The sequence below is a fragment of the Convolutriloba macropyga genome, chromosome 6 (genome assembly GCF_964194025.1).
Source record: "Convolutriloba macropyga chromosome 6, txConMacr16.3, whole genome shotgun sequence".
Lineage (NCBI taxonomy): Eukaryota > Metazoa > Xenacoelomorpha > Acoela > Convolutidae > Convolutriloba > Convolutriloba macropyga.
The window spans coordinates 72570556-72590251 of NC_134473.1; the positions used below are offsets into that span (position 1 = coordinate 72570556).

At 37.5% G+C, this 19696-nt stretch overlaps 1 protein-coding gene across 1 annotated transcript in view; it reads left to right on the forward strand.

The window, feature by feature from the left end:
• LOC142341195 (uncharacterized) overlaps positions 1-19696 on the forward strand; it is a 41379-nt gene that overhangs the window by 12977 nt on the left and 8706 nt on the right. The window contains exons 4-8 of the mRNA XM_075392109.1: positions 4492-4644; positions 5184-5208; positions 16260-16450; positions 16930-16996; positions 17799-18020. Of these exons, the coding sequence (XP_075248224.1) occupies positions 4492-4644; positions 5184-5208; positions 16260-16450; positions 16930-16996; positions 17799-18020 (658 nt within the window). The remainder of the gene's footprint in view (positions 1-4491; positions 4645-5183; positions 5209-16259; positions 16451-16929; positions 16997-17798; positions 18021-19696) is intronic.

Sequence of the window (19696 nt, forward strand, 5' to 3'; positions counted from 1 at the left end):
CCTAACACTCAATTAGACCTCTCAAAGCCCTAGCAGACAGTTGCATCAACAGCGACCTCCGCCTTGCAATCAATTACGACATGTACGTGGACGATTTGCTAACAGGAGCCTCAGATGTTGAGCACGCCACTCAATTGCAGGACGAAATCATTTCAACACTAAAAACATCTTGTTTTGATATACGAAAATGGACATCAAGTGTTTCGTCACTTGTTGAGCGGTTGCCCTCCACTTTTCGCGAAACTTCAGACGAAATGATAATCAGCAGCAACGACTACACAGTCAAAACCTTTGGAATAAAGTGGAGCTCTGTTCCAGATCATTTCACCTTCACAGTTTGCCTGGACAAGGATTTTCCCACTACAAAGAGGAAAATTTTATCGGAAGTCACAAAGTTGTTTGACCCACTCAGATGGTTGTCACCAACAACAATTCAGTTGAAATCCTTCTTGCAAATAGTTTGGATGGACAGGTTACCTGGGACGAAATCCTATCGTTAAACATCCTGGAACAATACGGAGGATTTCGACATCAGCTCAGAGAACTGGAGAAGATCAAACATCAACGACGAGTTTTTGCAGCACCTTTTTTGTCATCATTGGAGCTTCATGTGTTTTGTGACGCCTCAACCACAGCCTATGCCGCAGTTGTCTACGTGCGAGAGCAAATGGACGACCGAGTGCACACACAAATTCTGACAGCCAAAACACTCGTTGCCCCAATCAAAACTTTATGTGCTCCTCGTTTAGAACTCTGTGCAGCACGTCTTGGAGCACAATTGTCTCAAGCAGTGAAAGAAGCCATCAATGACAGCCGTTTTCTTGCTCCCAAAGTCTTTGCTTGGACCGATTCACAAGTGACCCTCGCCTGGATTGAAGACATCCCCAGGAAATGGAAGACTTTCGTTGCTAACCGAGTTGCCAAGATTCAGAGCATCATTCCTCCAGAAAATTGGAAGTTTGTACCAACAGAAGACAATCCAGCTGATTGCGCATCACGGGGAATTTCAGCCGACAAACTTTAGTCACCAACTTTGGTGGAAAGGACCCAATTGGTTGCGTCAAGACGAGCAGTTTTGGCCTTCATTGGATGTTACACCCTTCTGTAATGCCTCAACTGACGCTTTAGCCTAAGTAAACTCATCAGCCCTACTATCTCTAGTAATGCAGCATCAGCAACAATACAACAGAATATTAGATCTTATCGACAGTCTTCAATGTATCGACTTGTAAGAGTGTTCGATTACGTCGAACTATTCACTCAACGCCTACAAGCAAGAATAAAGAGAAGGTCAAGCAACAATCACAGCCAGTCGCTACCTGCAATTGATCATTAAAATACGTATCAAAAACCAAAACCAAAAGCATTTTCCAACAAAGAGCCGCACGGGAATCTTCAACTAATTTCTTCTGTCAGCGACCAAAATCATCAGCATCTACAACACACGATGAAACCTCCAGACCAATCTTTAAACAATTTCACAGAAAATTGAGAAAAATGGTTCGTAACCAACCAGCAGGAAAACCCATGCGAAGATTCGGGCTTCTCCAGCAACAATCAAGACGCACCTCATCTGCAGAATATCTGCTATCGAAACGATTCCCAACAACCACAGCCCCTTATTCAGAGCAGCTATAAAGACCAATCCCTACAGCCATACATTCATTACTGCAGTCAAAAAGCAGAAGATTTGTGCCCGCATCCCCCTCCTCCTGTCGAGCACACAGAGTCAAAGGAAGAGCAATCTACGCAACGTTTGAATAGACTTCAGCAAACAACCACTGAAATCCAGTCAACACCGACAGACTTGGTTCCACCATCCAGCAATTTCCTTTCAACACTAGACGATCATCATGAATTGTGCAGCTTTCTTATCACAAATGAACAGCATCTGCACTTCAAAAAAACAACGTCCTAATGAAAGGCAACAAAAACAATACGAATCAATGGAAGACAAATCACAGAACGAATCTGTTTATGAGCTACAGACGGATTTATCAGCAAGTCTTTCATCGCCGCCAACAAGCCTTATATCAACAGTTAAGAACAAAGAAGCAACACATCACAGCAAATAGACAAATTGTTGTTGGTTGTTGGTCATCAAGTTTGCCCATCAAATCTCCGCTCAGCGAGAATAGCCCTTTACAGCATCATGCAACAGCTCTTTCTGCCGGAATTCAGGTATATAAAAGGATCAACAACACCCGAAGACTCAACTTCAAACCTACCAGTTGAATCATCCAGCAAGCGTATAAAGATAAACAGTCATCTACTCAGCCTCTCCCCATTCTTCGACAAAGACAACAACGTCATCCGTGTTGGTGGTCGTCTTGCAAATTCCCCGTATAGCGTGGACAAAAAATTCTCCATAATAATTCCAAAAACATCTCCACTAGCCGAGTTGCTCATCCGAGAAAGTAATTTGAGAAACCTTCACAGTGAACCCCAAATGACACTTTTTGCCCTCCGACAAACAGTTTGGATTCCTGGAGGAATTGCCAGTGTTAAGAATGTCATTCACAACTGCAAGCCCTGCATACGATTTGACGCCCTTATACGCCAGCCATTAATGGGAGATCTGCCAGCAGAACGTATAGTTGAATCTTTTGCCTTCCAATTCACTGGGATGGACTATTGCGGACCGTTTTATACCGAAGATTCTTCACAGAAACTGCAAAAATCATACGCAGCTATATTCATTTGTTTCACCCTAAAGGCGATACACTTAGAGCCAGTGGAAAATCTAACCAAAGAAGATTGCCTCGATACCCTCAAGAGATTCACCGGAAGACGCGGTACTCCGCAAGCAATCTACAGTGACAATTCGACAACGTTCATTGGAGCCCGAGGAGAACTCGAATTCAGACGACTTCTTCGAGATGAAGAGTTCAAGGATCTCATTAACAATTTTGCGAGCCAAAACCACATCGATTGGTTTACAATACCACCCAGGACGCCACATTTTGGAAGACTGTGGGAAGCAGCTGTTAAATCTATGAAGTGCCATCTTTACAGAACGGTTGGGTCGACTAAGTTATCAACCAGTGCTTTCACAAATTTCCTGACACAAACTGAAGATATCCTCAATTCTCGTCCTCTAACAGCACCATCAACCGACATCAATGATCCCATAGCTTTAAACTCTGGACATTTCATCATAGAAAGAGCCATCACAGCTATACCCGAGCCATCCTCACCAAAGAACAACACCTTGTCGCCACATTGGAGGAATATAGACAAAATGATTCGTCAGTTCTGGAAGAAATGGAGGGTCGAATACTTATCTTCATTGCAGCAGCGGATCAAATGGAGGACAGAAAACGTACAACCAGCAGTGGACGATATTGTGATCATCAAAGAAGACAACATCCCCCCCCCAATGTGTTGGCCGCTTGCTGGTATAAAACATACATTCGACGGTAATGACAACATTGTTCGTGTTGTTCAAGTGAAAACACAAACTGGAGTTTACATCAGACCAGTCAGTCGCCTCATACCCCTTCATCGAGAAGAACCCGAAAATCGTGGAGCAGAATAAAGGATTAAACTTTGGAAACACCCGAAGGTTTTTGGGTTGATCACACCTTCGACAATATGTACCGAATCAGTTTTGTACGAAATTGATAACATTTCTGACGATTTTCACAAGAACCAAGTTTTCAGTTTAAACAAAATTATCTTCTTTGCACCCTCAACTGTACTCGCAAGGTAATAACAAAGGAAGCCCACAGATGTCACAATTGAACGAGTTCAAGGAGGCCGGGAAATGTTCAAGGTCAAAAGAACTTTCAAGGTCTCAACAAAATTGTAACCAAGAATTACCACGTGCCCTAACAAAGTCACAAGAATTGTACTTTCAAAACGACAAGTTTGTTTCCGTTTGGATTCAAAAAGCTATACATAAGCGACAAAAGCGTTGAAGCAGAGCTTCATTAGTAATCGAATATATTGAAATGAACTTGTATTCAGTGAAGCAAGCTCGATTTGAATTTCTCTATTACATGTATTCAAATTGTAACGCTGAATTTGCTTAAATGTGTTTTTTCGAGTCTTATTTGAGACAATACAGGAATCTACGTTATTTTGAACTCCCCCTCTATAGGGGGGTTGGGGGGAGATTAGATCCGTTATTTGTTGCATGGCAACATTCCATATGACAACAAAATTTCTAACAGGGGTCATAAAAAGACTGTTCGTCTGAAACAGAATGGATCCTATGCAGCCTTTTTATGACCCCAGTTAGAAATTGTGTCATATAGAATGTTGCCATGCAACAAATAATGGATCTAATCTCTCCCCCCCCCCCCCCCTATGGGTCCTATTAGACCTATTTCGGACGAGCAGTCTTTTTCTGAAACCAGTTAGAAATTGCGTTGTCATATAGAATGTTGCCATACAACAAATAGCGGATCTAATTCCCCCCCACCCCCTATGGGTCCTATTAGACCTATGGAGGTGTGTGATGTTCTGTGCCTTTGGGTTCTGTTGTAGAATGTGCAAGCGAACACGTGGAAAGTGTGCATGAAGGGTAAGAGAGGGGTGCAGGGTATGATGATAGGTGTGAACCAGATGAGCAGCAGTTACCAAGACACTTTTGCAGATGCGGTCAGGTGTGGATGGTACCAGGCCACTAGAATGATGAAGGTCACTTTTCCTAATTAGATTAGTTTAGATGGATATAGGGTTTCGCTTAAAATGACAATCACTCAATGTCGAACGGAAGATTCTATATCCTATAATGAAAGTGTGCAACTTGTTTCTTTATTTTGATACCCCCAAACCCGCCTCACACTATTGTTAATTTTCCAGTATTTTTTGACCAAATTAATCTATACGATCAATTACCAGTAAATTGATGTTACATCAATTTACTGGTCGAGGTGTCACCGCCATTCAACGCAAAATTTTGTAAGGTAAGCGGTGAATGCGGTGGAATTACATGAATCAGGCGGTGAATGCGGTGAAAAAAAAACTTAATCGCCTGGTAGCGGTGAAATTACATAATTTCACCGCATTCACCGCAAAATTATGTACAAAATTTGCGGTGAAAAAACTAACTTTTCACCGCTTATCTTTCATATTTTCCCGATTTTTCTCGACCCGGGTGCTGGGCGAAAAGTTAGTTTAGAAATGTTAATTTTAAAATAATGGGCAAAAATACCTTAAGTTGTGGAATATTTTAGGTCTCTGAGGAACTTATCATCGATGGTATGTCTTCTCTATACTCTGTACCACGATAGACTTTTTCTGTTTCAATTTTTCCCACCTTGGAGAGAGCTTGAGTTTTTTGTCAGTTAACAGAATCCAATTCCCATGGAAATATTTTAGCTGTGTTATTGTACCACTTTACTGGAGAACAATGGGCTCAATTGACTTCAGTCAATTTTGGCCGATCGATATAATTATTGTGCAAAAACGAGTAACGCATCATTAGAAAAAGCGCCATTAGGCAATCTTTTTTTGCAAGGATTTTTTGAATTTTGTTTTTGTGACGAGGTATTGAGGTAGTCATAACAATAAGGTTTAACAAAAAGTTAGTATGTATAGAATTATTTATAATTGTTCTGGACGCCATTTGAATTGGTAATCAGTGAAACTAAGTCAGAAGACTACTAGTTCACAAAAAATACAGAAGTCAAATCTATAAAAATAATTTCACGCAAACACATTAGTGGGATTATAAATGAAAATATATTTAACGTTGATCGGGCCTCAGTTGAACGTAAATGGAATCCTTAAAAATATTCAGCCTTTATTTGAAATCTTTCTGGTCTGTTTTCTCTACAGACAAAGAGCGGTCAAGTAGCAACCCAAAAACAGTCCGAATGTTCTTTTCATTGTTTAAATCCACGATTAGATCAAAACTAGCCTTGTCATTGTTGCGTGTCCATTGGAAACGTGTAACTTTTGCAAACGTTAGTGAATTAGACAATTTTGCAAAAAAGTCAAAATCAAAAATAAATGATGAAGTTAGCATAATTATCGAGTTAAATTAGCAAAGAAACGACAAAAGTTTATCACCAGAGCACTCTCTAAGGAATTCAAATGAAATTAGGCCCTTGAACGTTTGAAAAAAAGTGTCAGCACATTATAGGTTTGGTTTTCCTGCAAATTAAAACAAAATGTGCTGCAGAATCTTAATTGGCCCATTTTTTCATGAAAAAAGTGCTGAATTTTGAAACATTTAGTCAAAATGTTAGTCAAAGTGAGGATCAAATAATACAGCAACAATCATATGTCTTTAATTTAAAACCAATAATACAATTGGTAAACTTTTCAAAATATTTCAAGCAAAATGGATAAAAAATCAAGCAAAATTTCAGAAACCGTGAACAAAAACAACGGAAACCAGTCATATGTTCAGAAAAATTTCAACGGAGCCTCAATAACTCCTTGGAAAAAAATAAAAATTGAGAAAAAATTTATTTATTTTATGTGCAACGCTGGACTGGCTTTTTATTGATACCACTCACAACTCTGTACAATGAATTTATTGATCGTTCTTTTCACTTAATGAAAAGGCCTAATTGAGAATGCAGTTCCTCCCCTACTAAGGTCGTTCAGGTAAAAAGGCTATTTGGGCATCCATTCTTTCCAAGTAATCAAAATGATGTGAAATAACAGTTCTGACTTTGCTAATTTGAATCAAATTTTTAAAAATTTGCATAGATTTTGAGCATTCAAAACTCCAATAGCTTTTTTTCTGATTCTGATCCGTTTTGGTTGCTCTATTACACTTGACGCCGCAAGACAGTTTTGATCAAATGAGAAAAAATTTTGAAAAGAGGAAGAGAATAGTTTTGCAGATTCTATTATGAACGCTTCACTATTCTGCTATTAATCTAATTTTAAATACAACAATTTAGAATCAAACGACAAATTTAAAAGTCAAGTGCTTCATCTGCTCTTGGTTTTGCTTGCAGAGACATGAAAATTTTGATTCCTTAACCCAATCGTTGAAATTTATTATAATGGTATAAATCGTACAGAATGCTAATTTTATTTTTTTAAATATGATTTTCTCAGTAATTGTTGAGCACAAACAACTTTTCAAGATAAGTGTTTTGCCAATCCTACAAGGCAAACAAGTGCAATTTATTTTGGGCCAGAACCTAAAGAAACAATTTTGTGAGATTGAACAAAAGGCTGTCGTCTTGTTCTTGTTTTTTATTTGCTCTCTAACTAAGTTTGTAGCAGTTACTGCAAACCTGCGTGTCTTTTTATTCAAAGTTTTTGTTTAACCATGTTCCTTTATAACAATATTTCAATTTCACTGTAATATACCCTTTTCACGTTTAAAATTTTTGTTTTTTTTCACAGAAAATTGTTCGAGAGAAGTTCATCGAAGTAAAAAGGTTTTTTTTTGTTTCAATTATATTGAAACCGATGAAAAGACGTCAATGGAAGTTACATATTCTAAGTTTTGCAGTTTTGTGCCGACTAGGAAAATCATTCGGCATAAAGTGATTAGATAAATAATTCAATTGATTTCAAGAAGAATTATGAGACTGAAATTTAGATTGAAACTTTAACAAACTTTGTTGCTTGAAGCATTGTTTGCGCACTTGAACTCTCTGCTCGTTATTTTTGGTGATATTTAATTGTTAGTGTGACGACCAAAAAAAGTGTATATGGTAATAATATATATGGTCCTTTAAAAGTATATATGGTCTTTTATATGTGTATTCAAAACTGTTTCTCCAAATTTCTCTAACTTTGTCTGAGTTATCATTTTTGACATTTTTTGTTTTTTATGGGCCCAAGAGTAATACATTGAGGTAAGGGAACTTTTTTGTATCAACTACTAAACACAGTTCAAGGTCAGAACAAGAAAATTGTTGAATGAAATCTTTGTGCTAGTTTGGTTTTCAAATATGACCAAAAAATAGAATATTGGCTACTGCTTTCCCCAAAAATGTTAAATATCTGCTCAATTTCTCACTGTAATTCATTTTTAATAAATTTATTAATCGCTAAAATTTTTTCACTTATGATCTGCTCGTTGATATTTGTAGCTTTGCTGATCAGTCGTTCTGATGCATTTGAGAGGTTTGGATGTAATAAAGGTTTGGATGTAATTGGTTCCTCAAGGGGTGGTGCAGTTGGCTGAGTCATTTCCCGGGGAGAAAACAACTTTTAATTTCTTTTATGTCCTCTTGGTTAAAGTCATTATGCATCTCTAGTGTTATATGTTCTTTGTTATCAAGTAGCTTTTTTTAAAATTAATATTGCATTAATATACTGTCGTAGTCTTTCTTACTATTAGGTGCTCATCCTATTCTTCTCCATCTGTCAGCCCATTGTTCAACCAGTTGAATGTTTGTTACAGTTTAATTGAACCTGTTGTCATCGATCTGTTGTTTTAATTGGTTATATTTAGAGATAGTTTCACTAGCAACTTAATTAAAATTTTGAAAAAAAAAAACTTTTCAACTTCAGATAAATTTTTGGATAGGGTAGTCAAATCATTTTTGTTTGAGATACTTGCCATATTGTCTGATCATCAAATGAGGACATGGGTAGATGAAAAATGTTGACACTTTATTGACCAATTTTCACATCCTCAAATGTTCCTTTGCGTAACTCATTCATATTTCTAGCTAATATGTTGATTTCGTTATTAGATGTTATTTAATTATTATCACAATATTCTTTACTAACAGCGTCTTGAATATTAGCAGTATGTTTATCATTCATGTCAATACTTTCATTACCTTCTAAGACTTATCGTTGGGTTGAACTTGTTGTTAGATTTTTTGTTGATTTTAAGGTTTTTTTGTTTTGTCTGGTTAAAGCTATCTCTTGTCATTTTTTATATTAAGAAAAATGTTACGAGATTTGAAACTGTTTTATCAGATTTAAAGTTAAATTTATATTTCAATAACTCCTGTTCATAATATTAACCTTCAAAACATTGATATCTTTTTAATAAGTTGGTGGCTGTGTTCTTAGAATTTTGTTAATTTTTAATAATTCTCTATTCCAATTAGATGCATTACCATCCACATTTATAAACATTGTTTAATTAGGTTCTGTGTAATGAGGTTCTAATAAACCTTTCAACTATGTTAAATATTTAATCTGCGTATAATGGTATTAATCTTTCTTGTTTGAATTTTTTTATTTGCGTGCTAAAGACTTTTTAGCTGATTGTCGTTGTCGTGTCATTTATTATAAATATAAATGATTGTTTAAATGTTCTTGATTAATAATATTCTATGATTATTTGATCTCAAACAAAGTTTGTAGCAAATTTTTTAGTCCTGTCGCTTTTTCGCTGGACCAATTTTTTGTTTGACGCATTTGACTTTGTGTCTTCAAAAAACGGGATAAACAGGTAGCGCCCAGCGGACATTAAGTGCTCTTAGAGCCTTTCAGCTCACAAGTCTTCAAGTATGCGATTCACAGAATGTGTTTTGGAGACTGTTGCCCCCCACTGTTGCCATCCCAACAACCCCCCGGTGCACCCACCCACGCTGCGCTAACTTACGCCCCTTCAATTAACCCAAAGCTAGCCTCAATAGACTGTGCTTAGCTACTGACAAAGCCAACCACTCGCCGGCCGTTTGAGAGCAATTCGCCCGACGTTAGTCGGTTATGTTAATAGTTGTTTGGATATCTTTAACTTCTCACCATTTAAACAATCATGTTCCTCTTTTGTTTCTTGTATGAGTAATTCCAATCTGTGTACTAAATCGCAGATCAAAATAGTCAAGTCAGATGCTGAAAACAGGGCTCAATGACAATTTTATTAGTTCGAGGCTATGACTGTTCTTTTCACCTTTTTTGTAATAATAATTTAGATTTTGGAGGGAAGTCTGCTAAGTTATCTTCTTCTTCTATATCAACCAGCTTCACACTATTGCCTTATAAAAATATATCGAACTCTTGTGTCAATACAAATTCACTTCCTCTTACTGTGAATCTGTTCGGTAATAGTTGAGCCTCAGCACCATTGGTTTTAGTTTTAGCAATGTCTTTTGTTGGTATTATCTTCTATTGAAAGTTTCCTTGTACACTTGCTTTTAGAAAATTTTAGTTTCCATTTGGTATCATAGATTTTACCATCATTGTCTTTTATTCATTAAAAGCTAAGATTCATTAAAAACCAATGCATACGTTGCATCAGCCTTAAAAACAAAGCATACGTTGCTTTAAAAGCCAAAAAGTTTCAGATTTTTTTTTATTGTTTTCGATTTGTGTATGAGCTTGTGGATATAATATTTGGTAATGGATCAAATATTTCTTCCAAAAACCATAATACTCTTGATGTCTTAATTTTTCTTCTATCCATTTTGTTGTTTATTTTTTGAGCATGTTCAATTCTTTTAATGTTAACTCGTTTTCTTCAATTAAAAATTGTGATTTGGGTTAAAAATAAAAAAAATTAATCTTCGTTTTACTCTATTATACTTACTATAAAAACAAAAATGTTTTGAGTATTGAAATAAAACATCTTCGAGGCAGGTTACCTGATAACCATTTACCATCACATTGAAAACTAACCGTTCACCGCCACATTAAACTAAAAAATTACCAATCACCAAAAATTACCAATCACCAAAACTGTATTCTCATTGTTTGTGAATCATTTGTGAATTTGCTAAAAAAACCTTGTTGAACACTTTCCTAGATCTGCTTTGATATACCAAAGGTTGTTGGACTAATATAGGAAGTGATTTTGACTTTAGTTTGTTTTGGCTGTTTAACTTGTTAAACTTGTGTTTGCTTTTTATCACGAAACACATCTTGCGTTTTTGCCCATTGTGTTGACTTATTTTGATTAAACTAACTTGTGTTTGACTTATTTAAGTTTAGGTGTGTCTTGTGATTTTTTGTTATGACTGAATCTTCAAATTTTAATGGCCAGTGACATTCATTGTCGATGAAAAAATTGCTTGAAAAACGTGTTTTTACGTGTTTTATTATATGATGCAGTAGTAGTGTATAATATGTGCTATACAATCATCTAGTGTTATGTTTTTGTTTTTCTGATCAACTTGGGCCATTTTCAATAGACTTTCTCAACACAACAGCCGGTTTTTGAGGGCATCTATCGCATTGCATTTAGGATAGGATCTGTTGTCAAAGTTTGACATAAGCTTGCGAACAGGACTTGATATCTTAGTGGTATATAAAATCACAACTACAACTTTCTTCAGCAACTAACTATACCTGTCAAAGTATATATTAATTTCTTTTAATTTTTTTTTCAAAAATTTTGGTGTAATTTTAAATCGAAGCTGCTTGAAGTAGCACAATCGGATATGTTTTACTCAAAACTGCTCACGTTGAGTCGTTACTGCTAAATCAGTCCTGGTTTTGCGGAGAAAACGCTGAAAAGCTCTAATACAACAAAATTGGCAAAAAAAGGTAAAAAATTCAAAAGTTCATTGCTAATTCAACTTTTTTGTTTGCGTGGTTTGCGAAACACTAATTTAAAACTTAGTAGTTTGCAAAATACGCAAACCAAGTTCTAGAAATGGGTAAAAGAATTGAATTAGCACTGAATTTTTGAATCACGTATTTTCAACTTTTTTGCCGAGTCCGCTTCTTAGAGCTTTTCAGCATTCTTCCCGCAGAATAAGCAATGATTAAGCAGTAACAAATCAACGTGAACAATTTTGAGTAAAACATATTCTGATTGTGCTACTTCAAGCAGCTTAGATTTAAACTTACACCAAAAACTTTGAAACATATGAAAAGGTCACGTGTAGTTAGTTTGTGAGTAAAGTTGAGTTTATGATGTTTCCGTTGAGCTCAATTCAAAAACGCAGTTTTGTTCATTCAAGGTCCTCATTTGAACAAGATTAACAATTTTTTTTACAAAAAACTTCTTTTTGTTTTTGGTGATTGATAAACAAAACACTATATAACCCTAAGATATCAAGTCCTGTTCGCAGAAATTCGTGTGTTTTTTATGCAAAAATTGTATTTACACGAAAAACGGGGTTTTTCACACGATTTTTTGTTTGAATCACGCAAAAACTCATGAGATTAAGGTCGAGAGAACTGTTAGAAAGAAAGTTTAAGTTACCAGATTACAAAGACAAGAGCTAATTGATTTTAATCAAAGAATTTATATTAATGAATCGTCAAGAAATGGTGCTTAGAATCAATATTCGGTTCAAATTGTTGAATCTAGATAACTAATATTAGAGTGAGATTATTTTATGTAAAATTTACCCAGCATGTATTCAATGACTATGATACCACCGGAAATGTGAATGAATTCTTAGAAAAGTGTTGATTCATACCATCTATGTCACCCCTGTGACTGATTTCTGGGAAATTGCAGAAGCAAACCATATTGTTTAACCTTTGCAACCCCCACTGTAAACCATAGTGCTAAGATCAGTTTTGTATCTTGTGTTGATACATACCAGTAGAACTGGTGCTTAGAATCACTGTAATTCTACTGTAAATTATCATTCTTGTTGGTTTCTCATTTTGAGAAAATAATTTTTCTACTTAAAAACGCTTTTTATTCCGCTTGCAAAAACCCATAACCCAACAGGTTATGGGCCCAGCAATTTTCTAAAGTCATAAAACGAATTTCTAAAACAAATTTAATTTGCTTTTGACAGTCATAATCCTTGTGTGATAGTACCTTTTGTTTTTCACAACTGTTTTGCCTGCTCAGACTACGATGGATCAACAGACAGTTAAGCTGCTGACCTACACAGGAAAGGCACAGGACTTTCCAATCAGGAGCACAAGATTTGTGGCAATGATGCAGACGAAGGGACTCTACAAATCACTATTCAGGACAGAGGATTAACCCGATGAGCCCGCACCACTAGCCAATGGGGGCAACCAATGGTGAGAAGGAGAACCACAAGGTGCTAAAGGATGCACATGAGAAGGAATTTGCAGACATCAAGGGGAAACGGAACAATATGTGGTAACATCTGAAACTGACTCTAGATGCAACGACCCTCATGCTGATGAGACATGATTGTGTGGGAGTTGACGGCATCGGAGATAGAGCAAAGGCTTTTTTACGAGAGATTTTAGAAGGTGGAGACGCCGTTAGTGGTGACTTTGGTGGCACAGCTTGCTCGACTGCAGCTCGAGGATGCTGAGGATTTGCATAGCTTCTTCATCAGAGGACAGGAGTTGCTCACAAGGCTACAAGAAGCAAGGGAAGCAGTCTCAGATACCCTCTTCAACGCCTTGGTCCTCAATGGTGTGCCAATGAGGTATGAAAGTTTTGTTTTACAGGAAATCTTTAACCGGCAAACTTCACAGAGTTGAGAAAAAGACTGCAGAAGTTCCATGAGAGCACAGCACAGAGGCACAAGAGACAAAGTGGTTCAGTGGCACTGGCAGTGAAGCGTGACTTCAAGAAGGGACCCAAGGAAGGAAACTGCTTTGTGTGGGATCCCTGGACACTTTGCCAAGACTGCATGAGGAAGGAGATAGTACAATGCAGCAAGTGTGATGAGAAAGTTCACCCAGACAGGGCACGCAAAACACAAAGAGACGGAGACAAACATGAGTCAATGGCAATGGGTTCAACATTGGCTTCACCAGACGAGGAATACTGGGCAACTCTTACCCAGTGGAAGAGAGCGGGCATGCTAGTGGACAGTGATACAGATCACATAGTGACGAACATCGACGCGTTCCTGGACTTTGTGCCCATTCAATCAGTGGTTAGAAATCCCAATGGAGAGGCTTCCAGAGTGATGGGCAGAGGCTGTGTGAGGATCAGCATATCCTCAAACAAAGGGGAATTCCAATTCGAACTCAAAATTGTTTAGTGTGTGCCTGACTGTTCTTCAAACCTCTTATCAGTCTCAAGATGCACGGAGTGGGGACATAGTGTCGTTTTCGAGAAAGGAAATGGCTGCATGAAACTCCAGAATGGAATTCGGGTAAATTTATCACAAGAAAAAAATTTGTTTTACTTACCCTGCAGCGTTCTAGGACTCAAGATGAGTTCCAACAGCGTGAAACTTGACAATGCAAGGAAGTTGCACAGAGGATTGGGTCATTTGAATCAAGCGGATCTAGTCACGAATGCATCAGAGACAGTGGAGGAATTCAATGGTGTGTGCAATGTGTGCGCATTGGCAAAGATCACAAAGACTCCATTACCAAGAGTGGCAGAGACCCGAGCAGAAGAGAAGCTGGAGAGGGTGTTAACAAACGTGATGGGACTTTTCAGAGTAGAGTCACTGTCAGAGTTCCGGTTCAGCATTGTCTTTGCAGACCAGTACACGACGTTTGTGTTTGCGGATTTGCTTAAGGTAAAGAGTGAAACAGTTACCAGCCTGAAGAAATTTGTTCTCAGTGTGGGGACACCCAAGAAGCACAGAAAAGACAATGCGAAGGAGTTTCTCTCAGAGCAGTCCAAGATGTACTGGGTAGATGCAGGCATTCTACAGGAGAAGACCATACCAGAGACGCCACAACAGAATGAGTTAGCTGAGAGGTGCAAGAGGACAATGCTGTAGATGGCAAGATGCTTGCTCATTGACTCGGGTCTTACAAACATGATGTGGGGAACAGCAATTCACCACGCAATAAGGATTAGGAACTTGGTTGTGAGACGAGAAGTAAAATGCCCAGCAGAGCTGACGCGTGGTATAAAACCTAAGCTTTTAATTAGTAAATTATCTTTTTTGAATGCACAGTCTTCATGAGGAAGCATGAAAGATGTCAGCAAACTTCAATCCAAGGCACTGGAAGGAAAGTTTGTGGGTTGCACTGAAGGAGACAACGGATACCTGGTGTACGTACCCAACACACGCAAGGTGGTGGCAGTTCGAGATGTAATCATCAAGGAGACCGAAGTGGGCTCAATTCATGTCAACACAGACGTCCGACGTACTAGATGAGGGGTCACAGCAACTGGGGATCTGGCAGTTCAAGAAGCATTGTATTTGAAACAATTTCTGGATGATTTCGGCATCCAACAGAAACACCCTCTAGCAATTGGAGAGGACAACCAGAGTTGCATCAATTTGTGCCAAAACCCAGTCATGCACAAGAGAAGCAAACACTTTGAGACAAATTTTCACTTCATTCGGGACAAAACGGAAGATCGGACTACTTCAATTCATTAAGTTCCTACTAACAAAATGGCAGCCGATATCTTCACGAAATCTTTACCCGTATCGAAGGTGGAAACATTTAGAACTGTTTTAATGGGAACAGACTCTACGCAATCAGCTCAAGTCTGAGTGGGGTGTTAGAATATCGATCAAACTATAGTATTAAACTAAGTGGGAATTAGAAAGAAAGTTTAACTTGATAAGAAATTGATTTTGATCATAGAATTTATATAAATGAATTGTCAAGAAATGATGCTTAGAATCAATATTCGGTTCAAATTGGTGAATCTAGATAACTAATATTAGAGTGAGATTATTTGATGTATAATCTTCCCAGCATGTATCGAATGATCATGATGCCACCAGAAATGTGAACAAATTCTTAGAAAAGTGTAAATGCATACCATCTATGGTAAACCCTGCGGTGCGACTGATTTCTGGGAAATTTGCAGAAGCAAATGATATTGGGTAACCCTTGCGACCTCCATTGTAAATCATGGTGCTAAGATTAGTTTTGTGTCATTGCTTTCGCGCTCTGATAATGGGTATATATATACCGCTGATTTTTGCGCCCTTTTTCATCCCCAAAATCAAATCACCATATTGATCTAATAATCAGATGATAATAATCCTGTAAATCTCTAAATTCTACTGTAATTTATCATTCTTGTTAATTTCTCATTTTGAGAAGTTAATTTTTCTACTTAGTTAAAAACGCTTTTTATTCCGCCTGCGAAAACTCATAACCCAACAAGAATCGTTTAAATTTCACAATTTATCCTGTAACTGGGAATTTTCTTGTGTGTCACTTTTCTCCCGAAAAATTGTGTGGCAATACACAATTTTTTGTGTGATTGTTCAGCGTATTTTTGGCCGGAGACATTATGCCTTGCGAAACAAGAAAGAATAAGAAAATGGCTTGTAGGAGATGCACAAGTTCGAAAGTTTAAGACCAGTGGGTGTGTTGTTGAGCACACAAGGATAGCAAATCACAGATATTGGTTCGGATTCAGTACTAGCAGCTGTCATAGTGGTTGCGCCTGCTTAGACCGCCCCCATCTCTTTCTATGACGTAAATCTGTGATAACAATTTGTGTGCTGGACTGTGTATTTATAGTCAATAAAGACCCCCCCCCCCCACCAGAATTATGAAGTCTTTTCATAACTCGAGGTCTAAACCGGGGGATCCTGTTTCAGCAATCACCAAACTACAGACCTTCTGTGTAGTAGCATTCAAGATGCCCCAGATAGATACGACAGAGGAGGAGGATAGGGTCAATCAATGCATTAGGGATCTATGGAAGTCAATTGACCGGAATCCGACGACGGCTGATGTCATGCAGCAGTATTCTGTTGCCGATGACGGGTCTGAGCAAAGTCAAACTTTGGTTTGTTATCCAGCCATTCCAGCGATCCCCGCTCATATTTTTGCGAGATCAGCACTGAAATCTTCGAAAAGAGTTTCCGGATGTAATCTGCGCCCCCCCCCCCCGTTTTTTGCCCCCACCTACAAATTTTGCATTATTATATAGCACGTTACAATGTTAAAAATTGGCAAGTGCGCTTTGGAAGCGTAAAAGTCATATGCCCACTAAGTTGGGGGGGGGCAGCATAGATCCACGTTTAACTTCGAACTCCTCAAATTGAGCGATATCAAAACTCATTAAGTAAATTAATAGATATAGGCTAATTTTGTCCAAGACCACCCATTATAAGACCCAAGTTGCCATCGAAAGATTATCAGAACTGTTTTCTCCAAACGCATCCGATCCATTTTTAGTCCGGGGCCCAAGAGGGCCCGAATAGAGCGAGCGTACTGGGGTTGCGTACACCGACCTGTGATGCGTCATTTGTAACTCTGTTTTAGAAGGATTTCTTGCACTCTCTTGTTCTGATGGACGATCTGTATGACGGAGACGCTCCACCAGACGAAAGTTTGTATGCTAATATGCTTAGATTGGATTATACTTAAGTTAATATTCCTTCTGTCCAAATTGATGGAGTTAATTGGAATCTGTTTTCCGGTGCTTGATTAATTTTTGGTTCCTCATTTTGGATCACACATCCTTTCAAAACAAGCTTTCTTCCAATCCAATTATTAAAATATTGGAATTGTTTCACCGACTTAGAGTGCTCTTAGATGAAAGTAATCTAGTATCCACTTACACTGGTATTTACTAATTTCATTGGCTATATCCGCTGAAAGAGAAAATGAAATAGTTTGATAAAGTTTTGAGATTCTTGGTAACAGAACGTCGACATTTATGCAAACTTGTTTTTTTCAAGTGTTTCTGCAATTAGATAGTTTACCAAGAGCACATCAAAAGGTTTCAAGACCTATCTTTGAAAAAAAGGTCAAGAAAATCAAGATCTTGCATGTATTGGCGCGATATATCAAAAGTTTTGTTTCACTGAGTACAGCGTCTATTAAACTGCTCAAACCATATTGAATGTAATGTTTATGAAGTAAAGATTTGTGAATTTTATGAAAAATTTATAAATGGATTTGTGAAAAGTTTTGATGATAGCGCAAATAAGCTCAAAATTTAATTTAATCAAATAGATTGAATTTTTTCTACCAAAGTTAAAACAATGCGGAGTAACTGTTAGTTTCGTTTTTTCAGATCATGTTTAGGGTCCCAATGACCCCCCCCCCCCCTTATGACCTCGACGGAAGGGGGGGGGGGGTTATTATCCTGACTCTTCTGGATCATACCGTTGGATTGATTCGTTTAGGGAAAAGTAAAATGCTACGTAGAAGTCTGAGGCACTTAAACAAGTGTTTGATCGAGTCTGGCATCAAAGTCACCCCACAGGATCCCCTCAAGATGTTTAACGGTGCCGCCGCTGGGGGTGGAGGGGAAACTGTAGCAATGAATCCTTTACCATACCCCGGAGGTGCGAGTCTAAACCCTGTTGCCCCAATGCCCGTGCCAGGAAACACACCCAATAACGCAGGTACGCTCATTACGCTGCAGCATTCCCAAATTGGCATTTGTAAGACGCGGACTAAAAAGTGGAAATTTTTTTTTACAGTACTAATAATGCATGAGATGGTTTCGCATTTCAGAATCGGTTTACTTTGTACGTTTCAGTGGCCTGTTGAGAAAAAAAATATTTTCAGCATACCCCAGGCCGGGGGATATTTGTTTAAAATTATAAACTCAACAAATGCTTGACTGTGTACTCTTTCTCTTTTTTGAAGCTTTGCACGAAAAGATGTTTTTGTTACTTAGTGTTGAGTGTAAACAACAATTTCATTGCTTTAAAGGTGGGAGAACCTTCCAGAAATGTGAACACATGTAGTAGTTGAAACTAAAGATGGTCACGGTGAAATACTGAATTCAAAAAATTCAAAACGAAAGTACAAAATGTTTTGTTATTGAATTTTTGTTATTAAATTGCGCAAACAGCATTAGAAATCCAATTTGAAGACGATTTACTCTAACTGTAATTTTTCAGCCGTAATTTTTTTTTATTGTTGACCCTATTTTCTACTTCTTTTTGTGAGAATTATTGTTTTTTTTTGGCGACGATAGACGCTGTTTTGCGTCCCAAGTAAACTATCATTACAGAAAGAGTGACTAGACTGAGGTGACAGCTCAGTCTTGCATAGACAGCTTCCTGGAGTGAGGAGTTTGAACCATCAATCTATGACATGCTAAGCACACATTTTACCTTGCGGCTAGCACACCCGAAAGTTTTAATTGAAAGTAAAAGGAACCTTTTTCTGAATAAAATCTTTTTATAGGTGAAATGTATAAAAGCTCCCAAACTAAGCTTCAAACAATTATTGCAAACAATTATTAGTCTTTCTTATGCAAAATTTTGGCCTGACCGTTTTGGCTTTTCGCGTGACTTTTACGCCATTGATTTTTTCGTTTTGCCTGGTCTAAATTTTTCTCTCACTGATAAGTGTCAGCATTTGAACTCAAGTGGCGGTATTTCACTACCAAAAGTGAAATGAAATGCCATATTGTTGTAAATTTTTCACACTTTGTTAGTCGTTATAGTGGTATACATTTCCCTCTAATGATATCATTTCGAGCCCCTCTCCTAATGAATTTAGTTACTTCCGCCGACTTAAGCAGGCTCTAATAGATTGGAGCTCCCAGCAGTTATTCGAGAGCAGTTATCACGACGTTTCTTGGTTATGTTCATAATTTCTTAACTTGAAACAAAACGACCAAGAAATATATAGACTTGAACGTTTGTTTGTCCTCTAAGAAAATGCTCTTTTTTGTCTCTTTTATATAGTTTTTCCTTTTATTACTTTTTTTTGCAGCCACGTTCAAACAAAACGATGAATTGTTAAATTTTTTGTTATTTTTTTTAAAAAGGTACCCTAACATCCAAAAATGTGTCAGTCATATCAGAAACGGTGGAAGCAAATCAAATTTTATAATCATATAAAAAAACATACTGCAGCTAGCAGAGCTACGTTGCGTCATTTTGAAAAAATAATCAACATTTGCAGTTGTAGGAATAATGTAAGTAAAATTTTAAGGATGAGATGAGGAAAAATTTTGAGACCCGACATTTGATTGTAAATAATATGTATGTATATAGATTGCGGTTCAATACTGGTGCATAATAATTGTGACTCCGGATCAAACATGATCAAGGACAGACAT